This window comes from Oncorhynchus tshawytscha, linkage group LG26 (assembly GCF_018296145.1).
Source record: "Oncorhynchus tshawytscha isolate Ot180627B linkage group LG26, Otsh_v2.0, whole genome shotgun sequence".
Lineage (NCBI taxonomy): Eukaryota > Metazoa > Chordata > Actinopteri > Salmoniformes > Salmonidae > Oncorhynchus > Oncorhynchus tshawytscha.
The window spans coordinates 29,590,207-29,604,767 of NC_056454.1; the positions used below are offsets into that span (position 1 = coordinate 29,590,207).

The 14,561-nt window shown below is 45.3% G+C and overlaps 1 protein-coding gene across 1 annotated transcript in view; it reads left to right on the forward strand.

Moving 5' to 3' along the window:
- The window catches only part of LOC112235859 (ephrin type-A receptor 6-like), a 214,589-nt gene that overhangs the window by 181,188 nt on the left and 18,840 nt on the right, over window positions 1-14,561 (forward strand). Inside the window, exons 9-10 of the mRNA XM_042306434.1 lie at window positions 5,759-5,867; window positions 14,196-14,266. Coding sequence (XP_042162368.1) covers window positions 5,759-5,867; window positions 14,196-14,266 — 180 coding nt within the window. The remainder of the gene's footprint in view (window positions 1-5,758; window positions 5,868-14,195; window positions 14,267-14,561) is intronic.

Here is a 14,561-nt window from a genome sequence, read left to right on the forward strand (position 1 = left end):
TCCTATCTAACCTCTTCCTTCCCCATCTACAGTGCCTTCTGAAAGTATTCAGAGCCCTTGACTTTTTCCACATGTTGTTACGTGACAGCCTTATTCTAAAATGGATGAAATAAATGAAACATCACATCAATCTACACACACACCACCCCATAATGAAAAGCAAAAACAGGTTTTTAGAAATGTTTGCTACTTTATAAAAAATAAAAACATAAATACCTTATTTACATAAGTATTCAGACCTTTTGCTTTGACACTCGAAATTGAGCTCAGCTGCATCCTGTTTCAATTGCTAATGCTTGATGTTTTTACAACTTGATTGGTGTCCACCTGTGGTAAATTCAATTGATTGGACATGATTTGGAAAGGCACAGACCTGTCTATATAAGGTCCCACAGTTGACAGTGCATGTCCGAGCAAAAACCAAGCCATGAGGTCAAAGGAATTGTCCGTAGAACGCCAAGACAGGATTGTGTTGAGGCACAGATCTGGAGAAGGGTACCAAAAAATGTCTGCAGCATTGAAGGTCACCAAGAACACAGTGGCCTCCATCATTCTTAAATGGAAGAAGTCTGGAACCACCAAGACTCAGCCTAGAGCTAGCCGCCCGGACAAACTGAGCAATCGGGGGAGAAGGGCCTTGGTCAGGGAGGTGACCAAGAACCCGATGGTCACTCTGAGTTGGGAGAACCTTCCAGAAGGACAACCATCTCTGCAGCACTCCACCAATCAGGGCTTTATGGTAGAGTGGCGAGACAGAAGCCACTCCTCAATAAAAGGCACATGACAGCCAGCTTGGAGTTTGCCAAAAGGCACCTAAAAACTGTCACCATGAGAAAAAAGGTTATTTGGTCTGATGAAACCATGATTGAACTCTTTGGCCTGAATTCCAAGCATCAGGTCTGGAGGAAACCTGGCACCATTCCTACGTTGAAGTTTGGTGGTGGCAAATCAAATCCAAATCCAATTTTATTTGTCACAAACACATGGTTAGCAGATGTTAATGCGAGTGTAGCGAAATGCTTGTGCTTCTAGTTCCGACAATGCAGTAATAACCAACAAGTAATCTAACTAACAATTTCAAAACTACTGTCTTATACACAGTGTAAGGGGATAAAGAATATGTACATAAAGATATATGAATGAGTGATGGTACAGAGCAGCATAGGCAAGATACAGTAGATGGTATCGAGTACAGTATATACATATGAGATGAGTATGTAAACAAAGTGGCATAGTTAAAGTGGCTAGTGATACATGTATTACATAAGGATGCAGTAGATGATATAGAGTACAGTATATACGTATGCATATGAGATGAATAATGTAGGGTATGTAACATTATATTAGGTAGCATTGTTTAAAGTGGCTAGTGATATATTTTACATCAATTCCCATTATTAAAGTGGCTGGAGTTGAGTCAGTGTCAGTGTCAGTGTGTTGGCAGCAGCCACTCAATGTTAGTGGTGGCTGTTTAACAGTCTGATGGCCTTGAGATAGAAGCTGTTTTTCAGTCTCTCGGTCCCAGCTTTGACGCACCTGTACTGACCTCGCCTTCTGGATGATAGCGGGGTGAACAGGCAGTGGCTCGGGTGGTTGTTGTCCTTGATGATCTTTATGGCCTTCCTGTAACATCGGGTGGTGTAGGTGTCCTGGAGGGCAGGTAGTTTGCCCCCGGTGATGCGTTGTGCAGACCTCACTACCCTCTGGAGAGCCTTACGGTTGTGGGCGGAGCAGTTGCCGTACCAGGCGGTGATGCAGCCCGCCAGGATGCTCTCGATTGTGCATCTGTAGAAGTTTGTGAGTGCTTTTGGTGACAAGCCGAATTTCTTCAGCCTCCTGAGGTTGAAGAGGCCCTGCTGCGCCTTCTTCACGATGCTGTCTGTGTGAGTGGACCAATTCAGTTTGTCTGTGATGTGTATGCCGAGGAACTTAAAACTTGCTACCCTCTCCACTACTTTTCCATCGATGTGGATAGGGGGGTGTTCCCTCTGCTGTTTCCTGAAGTCCACAATCATCTCCTTAGTTTTGTTGACGTTGAGTGTGAGGTTATTTTCCTGACACCACACTCCGAGGGCCCTCACCTCCGCCCTGTAGGCCGTCTCGTCGTTGTTGGTAATCAAGCCTACCACTGTTGCAAACTTGATGATTGAGTTGGAGGCGTGCGTGGCCACGCAGTCGTGGGTGAACAGGGAGTACAGGAGAGGGCTCAGAACGCACCCATGTGGGGCCCCAGTGTTGAGGATCAGCGGGGTGGAGATGTTGTTGCCTACCCTCACCACCTGGGGGCGGCCCATCAGGAAGTCCAGTACCCAGTTGCACAGGGCGGGGTCGAGACCCAGGGTCGGAGGGTACTATGGGTACTATGGTGTTGAATGCCGAGCTGTAGTCGATGAACAGCATTCTCACATAGGTATTCCTCTTGTCCAGATGGGTTAGGGCAGTGTGCAGTGTGGTTGAGATTGCATCGTCTGTGGACCTATTTGGGCAGTAAGCAAATTGGAGTGGGTCTAGGGTGTCAGGTAGGGTGGAGGTGATATGGTCCTTGACTAGTCTCTCAAAGCACTTCATGATGACGGAAGTGAGTGCTACGGGGCGGTAGTTGTTTAGCTCAGTTACCTTAGCTTTCTTGGGAACAGGAACAATGGTGGCCCTCTTGAAGCATGTGGGAACAGCAGACTGGTATAGGGATTGATTGAATATGTCCGTAAACACACCGGCCAGCTGGTCTGCGCATGCTCTGAGGGCGCGGCTGGGGATGCTGTCTGGGCCTGCAGCCTTGCGAGGGTTAACACGTTCAAATGTCTTACTCACCTCGGCTGCAGTGAAGGAGAGACCGCATGTTTTCGTTGCAGGCCGTGTCAGTGGCACTGTATTGTCCTCAAAGCGGGCAAAAAAGTTATTTAGTCTGCCTAGGAGCAAGACATCCTGGTCCGTGACTGGGCTGGTTTTCTTCTTGTAGTCCGTGATTGACTGTAGACCCTGCCACATACCTCTTGTGTCTGAGCCGTTGAATTGAGATTCTACTTTGTCTCTGTACTGGCGCTTAGCTTGTTTGATAGCCTTGCGGAGGGAATAGCTGCACTGTTTGTATTCAGTCATGTTACCAGTCACCTTGCCCTGATTAAAAGCAGTGGTTCGCGCTTTCAGTTTCACGCGAATGCTGCCATCAATCCACGGTTTCTGGTTAGGGAATGTTTTAATCGTTGCTATGGGAACGACATCTTCAACGCACGTTCTAATGAACTCGCACACCGAATCAGCGTATTCGTCAATGTTGTTATCTGACGCAATACGAAACATCTCCCAGTCCACGTGATGGAAGCAGTCTTGGAGTGTGGAGTCAGCTTGGTCAGACCAGCGTTGAACAGACCTCAGCGTGGGAGCTTCTTTTTTTAGTTTCTGTCTGTAGGCAGGGATCTACAAAATGGAGTCGTGGTCAGCTTTTCCGAAAGGAGGGCGGGGCAGGGCCTTATATGCGTCGCGGTGGTTAGAGTAACAATGATCCAAGGTTTTTCCACCCCTGGTTGCGCAATCGATATGCTGATAAAATTTAGGGAGTCTTGTTTTCAGATTAGCCTTGTTAAAATCCCCAGCTACAATGAATGCAGCCTCCGGATAAATGGATTCCAGTTTGCAAAGAGTCAAATAAAGTTCGTTCAGAGCCATATATGTGTCTGCTTGGGGGGGGATATATACGGCTGTGATTATAATCGAAGAGCATTCTCTTGGTAGATAATGTGGTCGACATTTGATTGTGAGGAATTCTAAATCAGGTGAACAGAAGGATTTGAGTTCCTGTATGTTTCTTTCATCACACCATGTCTCGTTAGCCATAAGGCATACGCCCCCGCCCCTCTTCTTACCAGAAAGATGTTTGTTTCTATCGGCACGATGCGTGGAGAAACCCGCTGGCTGCACCGCCTCCGATAGCGTCTCTCCAGTGAGCCATGTTTCCGTGAAGCAAAGAACGTTACAGTCTCTGATGTCCCTCTGGAATGCTACCCTTGCTCGGATTTCATCAACCTTGTTGTCAAGAGACTGGACATTGGCGAGAAGAATGCTAGGGAGTGGTGCACGATGTGCCCGTCTCCGGAGTCTGACCAGAAGACCGCCTCGTTTCCCTCTTTTACGGAGTCGTTTTTTTGGGTCGCCGCACAGGATCCATTCTGTTGTCCTGGTTGAAAGGCAGAACACAGGATCCGCTTCGTGAAAATCATCATGGCAGCATCATGCTGTGGGGTTGTTTTTAAGCAGCAGGGACTGGGAGACTAGTCAGGATCGAGGGAAAGATGAACGGAGCAATGTACAGAGATCCTTGATGAAAACCTGATCAAGAGAGTTCAGGACCTCAGTCTAGGGCGAAGGTTCATCAGGTTCAACAGGACAACGACCCTAAGCACACAGCCAAGATAACACAGAAGTGGCTTCGGGACAAGTCTCTGAATGTCCTTGAGTGGCCCAGCCAGAGCTCGGACTTCAACCTGATCAAACCTCTCTGGAGAGACATGGAAATAGCTGTGCAGTGACGCTCCCCATCCAAACTGACAGAGCTTGAGAGGATCTGCAGAGAAGAATGGGAGAAGCTTCACAAATACAGGAGTGCCAAGTTTGTAGTGTCATACCCAAGAGGACTCGAGGCTGTAATCGCTGTCAAAGGTGCTTCAACAAAGTACTGAGTAAAGGGTCTGAATACTTATGTAAATGTGTTATTTCCGGGGTAAAAAATAAATTGCTACATTTTCTTAAAAAAACAGTTTTTGCTTTGTCATTATGGGGTATTGTGTGTAGATTGATGAGGGAAAAAGTGTTTAATACATTTTAGAAAAAGGCTGTAACATAACAAAATGTGGAAAAACTCAAGTGGTCTTTAGATTCAACCCTTTCACACACATCCACACAGGCCTCGGTCTCATTAGCGTCAATCCAGCCCGACTGCTTAGTTAGGCTTCAGAGTGTGTGTGAACTCCTGGTCAGGAGAACCGTCCTGTGAAGTCATCTACCCCTCTGATCAGCTGTGTTCCTCTCTCCTCCGTCTGACTGGCAATTATCTTTGTCCAGACCCCAGCTACATATACACTCTCGCACACACACACACATTCCGACCTTCACACATTCAAGCGTTCACACACACACTTACAAACATATTGGCACCGATCCTCACACATCCACGCATACTTGCGGGCACACAAATGCTGTCACGTCTGGGTTGGGGGCTACGCATCCTGATCTCCAATTCATATTCATTAAGTGTAAAATTTTGTAGAAATACATTTTGCTAATAGCAATCATCTTTCAATTATGTGGGATTCGTTAGCCCTGTGAAGAAACAGAGAGAAGGGAAAATAATGAATATCAAATGTGGCTAATTTTGGCAAATGATCAGAGACTAAATCACAATTTCATGAATGAATAATATTAATGAAATGGCACCAATCATATGAATGATTCCTTTTAAAATAGAATGGTTGTCTTTCAGACAAAGAGTTCATCAATCTCTCCATATTCATTTCAAATGAATTAATACTAATAATATCAATTATTACTAATAAAAGTGCTTTTCTCTCCTCAGTCTGATTTGATAAAATGTTTTAAAAGTGGTATAGTAATTGTCTTATGACTTTCTTCTGACTTAACATGTGAATGTATCTTGTTTTTGTGATGTCATCTCTCTTCCAGTGATATGGCTGTATGTCTATACTGTAAATCACTTAATACGTCCAGATAATAATCAATCAATTGATTTGTCCCCTCCTCGTAGCGTCGGACATGGCGTCAGACCAGGGTCAGGTGTTGGTGATCGTCACGGCAGCCGTGGGAGGCTTCACTCTCCTCATCATCCTCACCCTCTTCTTCCTCATCACCGGACGGTAAGACACACACACACACACACTTAGGTTCTTGGGAGATGTCCCAAGGGACTAGTAGGTCAGCACTACAGAGTGGGCTGTAGGATAGTTCAGCACCATGGACAGCTCAGCACCATGGACAGCACTAAATGATGTGACTTCTGGAGCACTGAGAGGGCTATAGGATAGTTCAGCACCTTGGACAGTTCAGCACCATGGACAGCACCAGAAAGGAAAAGGCGAAGCAAGAGGGATAACTTCTCGAGCAGGTGGCGTTGTTCCGTTTCTTTCGCTCACCAAGGGAGGAGTTTTTATATACAGTAGAGGTCAATGAGAGAGTGTCGAATTTGGTCAGCAAAAAATGTAATGACTTATTTGCTACGTAGGTTTATTTGATCAAATACATTTTTTGGAGTGCTTAGGTTGCTACGAGTGTACTGATATAAGTTGGACACATGACATCCCGGCAAATTTGAGAAAAAACACTTTATATCGAAGTTGTCTTGAGATGCCTATGCATACAGTATTCATGACATGAGGCTAGAAGCATAGCATCTCTCTCCATTGAATGCAGGCGGTTGACGTCAACACACCTCATCAAATATTCAAGTATTAAAATAACGAGATGTAGTAGTCTTCAGTAGCACTGACAGGGCTGTAGGAAAGTTCAGCACCACACTACTGTGGACAGCTCCCTCTGTACTGAGAGGCCGACATACAGTAATACAATGGCATTTCACACTTCATTTTAAAAAGTTTGAAAAGTACCCAAAGAACAATTAAAAGTAGGATGTGATGAAACCTTTGAGAATGACCTTCCAGTCTATGTAGGTGTTAAGTCTGTTCTGAAAAGCTTTCAAAATAAGGGAGTGCGCTGAGGTACTGTGAATTTAGATAAGTAGCATCAAACAGGAACCAGTTGAACCAGGACTGTCCCTCAATCCTCATGTGTGTATCTGTCTATGTATAGGTGACCGTCCGGCCTGTGTAGGGGTGGGCCTAACTCTGTACTCTAAACCCACACTGCTGCTCTTCACTTCTACTTCAGGGTTATCTTTCAACACTCATCCCTCTCTTTCCTCACTCTCTGATCCCGCTCTGTCCTCTCATCATTCTGTCTATGCTCCTCTCTCTTTCGTCTCTTTGCACTTTCTCCTCTCATCCTCTCCTCATTCTCTCCTCTTTTATCAGTGGAAACACTGGCTTCAGCATGTAGTAATGACTCAGTGGATATTAGGGTAGAGAGTAGGTTGAATTACATTGACTTTTAGATTAAAGCTCTGGGCAGGGTTTGATATTGAAAGGTGTGTGTGTGTGTGCGTGTGTGTGTGTGCGTGCGTGTGTGTGTGTGTTTTTGAGCGTGAGTGTTCGTGAATATCCTAGAATAGCCTTTAAAGCCACAGCACTATCCTTTACACCCTTTTTTGAGAACACCTTTGAAAAATAGTTTGTGTCTGTCTGTGTGTGCGTTCAGTCTTTGTGTGTTTTCAAAGCCAGTGATTCAGTGATAGTGGTGCTAGACAGGTCTGATAAAGGAGCTTTAATCAACACACTGACCCCATCACTGGCGAGGCTACAGTCAATTCTTCTCTCATCTAAAGAGATGAGACGAGTATCCAAGATGGCGTAGCAGTATGACGTGTTTGTTTTTGTCCCGTGTAAATATTCAGTTTTTGTTTTTTTTGTATACATTTCAATATATTTCAATCTCTTTTTTTCCATTTTCGGATTAAATATACCATCCTGCAACCCGTCTCACCCAATGTGGTACGGATCTGCTATTTTTTAGACCTTATAACTGGAACCTCCATCAGCAGCTAGCCAGCTATTTAGCTACTAGCTATTTAGTCATTGTTAGACACTTCTAGCGGTCTTTACCTTTTAGCTCAGACACCAGCCGCTTTAGCCCTGATAGCCCGGATAATACCTGCCAGTCTGCACAGCACTATATCAGCCCTGAGCATATCTGACTGCTTTTTCCCCCCACTACATCACTGGATTCCTGCCGCATGCTCTGGACCACTGGATCATCGCAGCTAGCTAGCTGCTACCGAGTGACTATTGTGGCTAATGCCTCTCTTGCCAATTGGCCTGGACCCTTGTCAACACGGAGCCCCACCGATCCATCACGACTGGTCTGCTGATGTAATTCAGCCGATGTGCTTTCAACCGGCCTCTGCGTTGTGGATGTCGGTGAAGAACTATCTGCTAGCCCTGACCCGCTAGCTTTTCTCCTGCTCGCCTAGCATAGTAACGACTACCAAACAGCTCCCTGTTTCATCTATTGCTGCTCATTGGACCCCATGATCACTCGGCTACACACCTGATGGCTGCTGGACTGTTCATTAACACTGTACTTCATTTTGTTTATCTATCTGCCCCAGCCTCGAACTCAGGCCCTGTATGGAGCTAACTGACCCGCTCTGCCCATTCATCACCATGTACCCGTTGTTGTTGTCTTACCTGTTGTCGTCTTTGCTCACCCAATCAACACATGTGATTGCTCTATACCTCTCTCTAATGTCAATGTGCCTTGTATACTGTTGTTTAGGGGCGCTCTCATTGTTTTATTTGACTGTGGAGGCCCTAGTCCCGCTCAACATACCTCAGATAGCTCCTTTGCCCCACCCCCCACACATGCGGAGACCGCACCTAGCTTAACTGCCGCCTCCAGAGATGCAACCTCACTCATCGTCACTCAATGCCTAGGCTTACCTCCACTATACTCGCACCCTACCGTGCCCGTGTCTGTACATTATGCCCTGAATCTATCCTACCACACCCAGAAATCTGCTCCTTTTATTCTCTGTTCCGAACACACTAGATGACCAGTTCTTATAGCATTTAGCCGTACCCTCATCCTACTCCTCTTCTGTTCCTCTGGTGATGTAGAGGTTAACCCAGGCCCTGCATGTCCCCAGGTGCCATCATTTGTTGACTTCTGTAATTGTAAAAGCCTTGGGTTCATGCATGTTAACATCAGAAGCCTCCTCCCTAAGTTTGTTTTATTCACTGCTTTACCACACTTCACCAACACTGATGTCCTAGCCGTGTCTGAATCCTGGCTTTGGAAGGCCACCAAAAACTCAGCTCCCAGCTGTTCCCTGGACACCATATGTGAATTGATTGCCCCCTGTGTAATCTCAGAGTTTGTACTGTTAGGTGACCTAAATTGGGATATGCTGAACACCCCATCCGTCCTACATTCTAAACATTCTAAAGATGCCCTTAATCTCACACAAATTATCAATGAACCTAGCAGGTACAACCCCAAATCCATAAACATGGGCACCCTCATGGATATCATCCTGACCAACTTTCCCTCTAAATACACCTCTCTGTCTTCAACCAAGATCTCAGCGATCACTGCCTCATTGCCTGCGTCCATTATGGGTCCGCGGTCAAATGACCACCCCTCATCACTGTTAAATGCTCCCTAAAACATTTCAGCGAGCAAGCCTTTCTAATTGACCTGGCCCGGGTATCCTGGAAGGATATTGACCTCATCCCGTCAGTAGAGGATTCCTGGTTATTCTTTAAAAGTGCTTTCCTCACCATCTTAAATAAGCATGCCCCTTTCAAAAAATGTAGAACTAAGAACAGCCCTTGGTTCACTCCAGACTTGACTGCCCTTGACCAGCACAAAAACATCCTGTGGCACACTGCATTAGCATCGAATAGTCCTGGCGATATGCAACTGTTCAGGGAAGTCAGGAACCAATATACACAGTCAGTTAGGAAAGCAAAGGCTAGCTTTTTCAAACAGAAATCGGCATATTGCGGCGCTATTTCCAAAAAGTTTTGCGACACTGTAAAGTCCATGGAGAATAAGAGCACCTCCTCCCAGCTGCCCACTGCACTGATAGAGCTGCAAAATCTGGACTTCTACAAATCAGCTGGGCTAGACAATCTGGACCCTCTCTTCCTAAAATTATCCGCTGCCATTGTTGCAATCCCTATTACTAGTCTGTTCAACCTCTCTTTCCTATCGTCTGAGATTCCTAAAGATTAGAAAGTGGCTGCGGTCATCCCCCTCTTCAAGCGGGAGACACTTGAACCAAACTGTTACAGACCTATATCCATCCTGCCCTGCCTTTCTAAAGTCTTTGAAAGCCAAGTGAACAAACAGATAACTGACCATTTCTAATCCCACCGTACCTTCTCCGCTATGCAATCCGTTATTCCGAGCTGGTCATGGGTGCACATCAGCCTCGCTCAAGGTCCTAAACGATATCATAACCACCGATAAAAGACAGTACTGTGCAGCCATCTTAATTGACCTGGCCAAGGCTTTCGACTCTGTCAATCACCGTATTCGTATTAGTAGACTCAACAGCCTTGGTTTCTCAAATGACTACCTCGCCTGGTTCACCAACTACTTCTCAGATAGAATTCAGTGTGTCAAATCGGAGGGCCTGTTTTCCGGACCTCTGGCAGTCTCTATGGGGGTGCTACAGGGTTCAATTCTCAGGCCGACTCTTTCCTCTGTATATGTCAATTATGTCGCTCTTGCTGCGGGTGACTCTTTGATCCACCTCTACGCAGATGGCACCATTCTGTATACATCTGGCCCTTCTTTGGACACTGTGTTAACAAACCTCCAGACGAGCTTCAATGCCATACAACACTCCTTCTGTGGCCTCCAACTGCTCTTAAACACTAGTAAAACTAAATGCATGCTTTTCAACCATCGCTGCCCGCACCCGCCCTCCCGACTAGCATCACTACTCTGGATGGTTCTGACTTAGAATATGTGGACAACTACAAATACCTTTGTGTCTGGCTAGACTGTAAACTCTCCTTCCAGACTCACATTAAGCATCTCCAATCCAAAATTAAATCTAGAATTGGCTTCCTATTTCGCAACAAAGCCTCCTTCACTCAAGCTGCCAAACATACCCTCGTAAAACTGACTATCCTACCGATCCTGGACTTCGGCAATGTCATTTACAAAATAGCCTCCAACACTCTACTCAGCAAATTGGATGCAGTATATCACAGTGCCATCCGTTTTGTCACCAAAGCCCCATATACTACCCACCACTGTGACCTGTATGCTCTCGTTGGCTGGTCCTTGCTACATATTCGTCGCCAAACCCACTGGCTCCAGGTCATCTAAACTCAGCAAAAAAATAATGTCCTCTCACTGTCAACTGCATTTATTTTCAGAAAACTTAACAAATATTTGTATGAACAACAAGACTCATCAACTGAGACATAAACTGAACAAGTTCCACAGACATGTGATGAACATAAATGGAATAATGGAATAATGTTTCCCTGAACAAAGGGGGGTTCAAAATCAAAAGTAACAGTCAGTATCTGGTGTGGCCACCAGCTGCATTAAGTACCGCAGTGCATCTCCTCCTCATGGACTGCACCAGATTTGCCAGTTCTTGCTGTGAGATGTTACCCCACTCTTCCTCCAAGGCACTTGCAAGTTCCCAGACATTTCTGCGGGGAATTGAGATCGGATTGAGATCCGGGCTCTTCGCTGACAATGGCAGAACACTGACATTATTGTCTTGCATGAAATCACGCACAGAACTAGCAGTATGGCTGGTGGCATTGTCATGCTGGAGGGTCGTGTCAAGATGAGCCTGCAGGAAGGGTACCACATGACGGAGGAGGATGTCACAGACCACCGCCACAGACCATGACGGAACCTCCAGGGACCCTGGGCATCTTTCTTCTGGTGTTTTTCAGAGTCAGTAGAAATACCTATTTAGTGTCCTAAGTTTTCATAACTGTGACCTTAATTGCCTACTGTCTTAAGCTGTTAGTGTCTTATCGACCGTTCCACAGGTGCATGTTCATTAATTGTTTATGGTTCATTGAACAAGCATGGGAAACAGTGTTTAAACCCTTTACAATGAAGATCTGTGAAGTTATTTGGATTTTTACAAATTATCTTTGAAAGACAGGGTTCTGAAAAAGGGGCGTTTATTTTTTTGCTGAGTTTATACGTATTTGCTAGGTAAAGCTCTGCCTTATCTCAGCTCACTGGTCACCATAGCAATACCCACCCGTAGCACGCACTACAGCAGGTATATTTTACTGGTCATCCCCAAAGCCAACACCTTCTTTGGCCGCCTTTCCTTCCAGTTCTCTGCTGCCAATGACTGGAACGAATTGCAAAAAATCGCTGAAGTTGGAGACTTATATCTCCCTCACTAACTTAAGCATCAGCTGTCAGAGCAGCTTACCGATCGCTGCAGCTGTACACAGCCCATCTGTAATTAGCCCATCCAACCAACTACCTACCTCATCCCCATATTTGTTTTTGTTTTTCTGCTCTTTTGCACACCAGTATTTCTACTTGCACATCCTCATCTATCACTCCAGTGTTAATTGCTAAATTGTAATTATACCACTATGGCCTATTTATTGCCTTACCTCCTTACCTAATTTGCACACACAGAAAACAGATTTTCTATTGTGTTATTGACTGTACATTTGTTTATTCCATGTGTAACTCTGTGTTGTTGTTTTTGTCGCACTGCTTTGCTTTATCTTGACCAGGTCACAGTTGTAAATGAGAACTTGTTCTCAACTGGCCTACCTGGTGAAATAAAGGTGAAATCAAATAAATACAAATCTTGTCTCTTACTCATTTAGTCTCCACTCTTCTTCCTCCTCTTCTTTCCTCCTCTTCTCTCCTCTCTTCTCCCCTCCTCTTCTCCCCCTCTCCTCTCCTCCTCTATCTCTGCTGTGATTTCTTCTCTGTCAATGTCCAGGCCTCAGAACTCACAGCAGGATCCCAACCTGGCAAACCACAGATATCCAGCACTTTGATAGTCCCTCTGATCTGGCAATCTGGATCTGGTTGGGCTTGCCTCTATGGAGAAACCATGGTCACACACACACACACACACACACACACACACACACACACACACACACACACACACACACACTAACACTAACACTCAGGCTTGTGTACTCCCACACTGACCCCTCCTCTCTCAGTAATGAGTGCTCTGATTGCTTTGCCCTCTGTCTAAATCCAATCAGCATCATTTAAACCTTCTTAATGTCAAAGTTGTGGACAATGGAGAACTTTCACTTTTCAGCCAAGACCCCTGTCTATATCTAAAGACTGCAATCAATGTCCCCCTCTCTGTCCTCCTTTCTGTCCCTCCTCTCTTCTCCTCAAAACTGTCTAACCTAGCCCCTGATTCTCTCTTCTCCTCTCCTATTCTTAGCTCGCCTCTGAACTAAGCCATCCTGTTGGACTAAATATACCACACACATACCTCTGTGTGTCTGTCTATGTGTCTGTGTCTGTCTGTATGTATGTGTGTGTGTGTCTGTATGTGTGTGTCTCTGTGTGTGTCTATGTGTGTTTCTGTGTGTCTGTGTGTATTTGTGCTGATATGATTATTACATGTGAAATGGCTCATGGAGGGGGCTGTAACCTCCCTCTCTTACTCTCTGTTTCTCTCGCTCTTTTATGTAGTTATCAGACTGGTGCCAGCACTAACTCACCTCTTCTGTCTCTATCACTTTCTCTCTCTCCCCCATCCTCCTCTCCCAGCATGCCTAGGGGCATGGCAGCCACAGCTACACCCTCTGTGTCTGTTAATAGTCTACTTAATTATCTAATCACCACTATAGATCAACCGTACCTCTCTCTCCCTGTCTCTCTCCCTCTCGCTCCTGTAGATCTGTAGACTAGATGTTAATTACATCCTGTTCCTCCAGCATGATAAAGCTAATGAAGTTGACTGGCTGGAGTGTGAACCTGTGATCCTCTCCACACTGTGTGTTTGTGTGTGTGTGTGTGTGTGTGTGTGTGTGAGAGAGGATGGGCTCTTCTAGAGAGCAGTGTCTAAGTTTTTGGTGAGTGTATGAGGAGCAGTGATCAATCAAACACACACCCAAACACATCCAAAGTCACCCAAACACATTCCAAGTCACACAAACACATTCCAAGTCACACACACGCAGAAACACATTCCAAGTCACACACATGCAGAAACACATTCCAAGTCACACACACGCAGAAACACATTCCAAGTCACACACAAACAAATTCCAAGTGTACACACACAAACACCCAAACACATTCCAAGTCTCTCACACACACACACACACACACACACACACACACACACGCAAACACATTTAAAAGTCACACACACCCAAACACATTCCACGTTACACATGACTGCTCTGGTGAAAGTGCAAATAGAAATGTGTTGATCCAAGTTTCTCAGAGAAAATGTTCTCCAACAAGACCACTAGATACTCCGTTTGGTTTAGTAGTTCATCTCTCTGGACAAGGTGAACTCCTTCAGCATCTGGTGTTCCTTGTTGTAAAGGACAACGTGTCATTGTGTCTCTCAGGTGTCAGTGGTACATCAAATCCAAGATGAGCTCAGACGACAAGAGGAGGACCAACTATCAGAACGGACATGGTAGGACTTCTGTTTCTACTCTCCTTCTCTACTCGTCTTTCTCTCTGCCTCTCTCTTTCTGACTCACATCACTTCACACCCAATTTTACCAATTCAGGTGAACAGACGCATTTCATTTTATTATTTCCGCCTCCTGTGAGTGTTTTGTTGAAACATAAATGGCTAAACTGTGGCGAGACTTAAAGCTTAAAAATAAAATTCCCACAGTAACACTGTACCATATTGAGCTTCTCTGTCCATTTCATGCTAAAGAGAACTATCCTGGAAAGAAACACTGTGTGGACAATTTGCATAC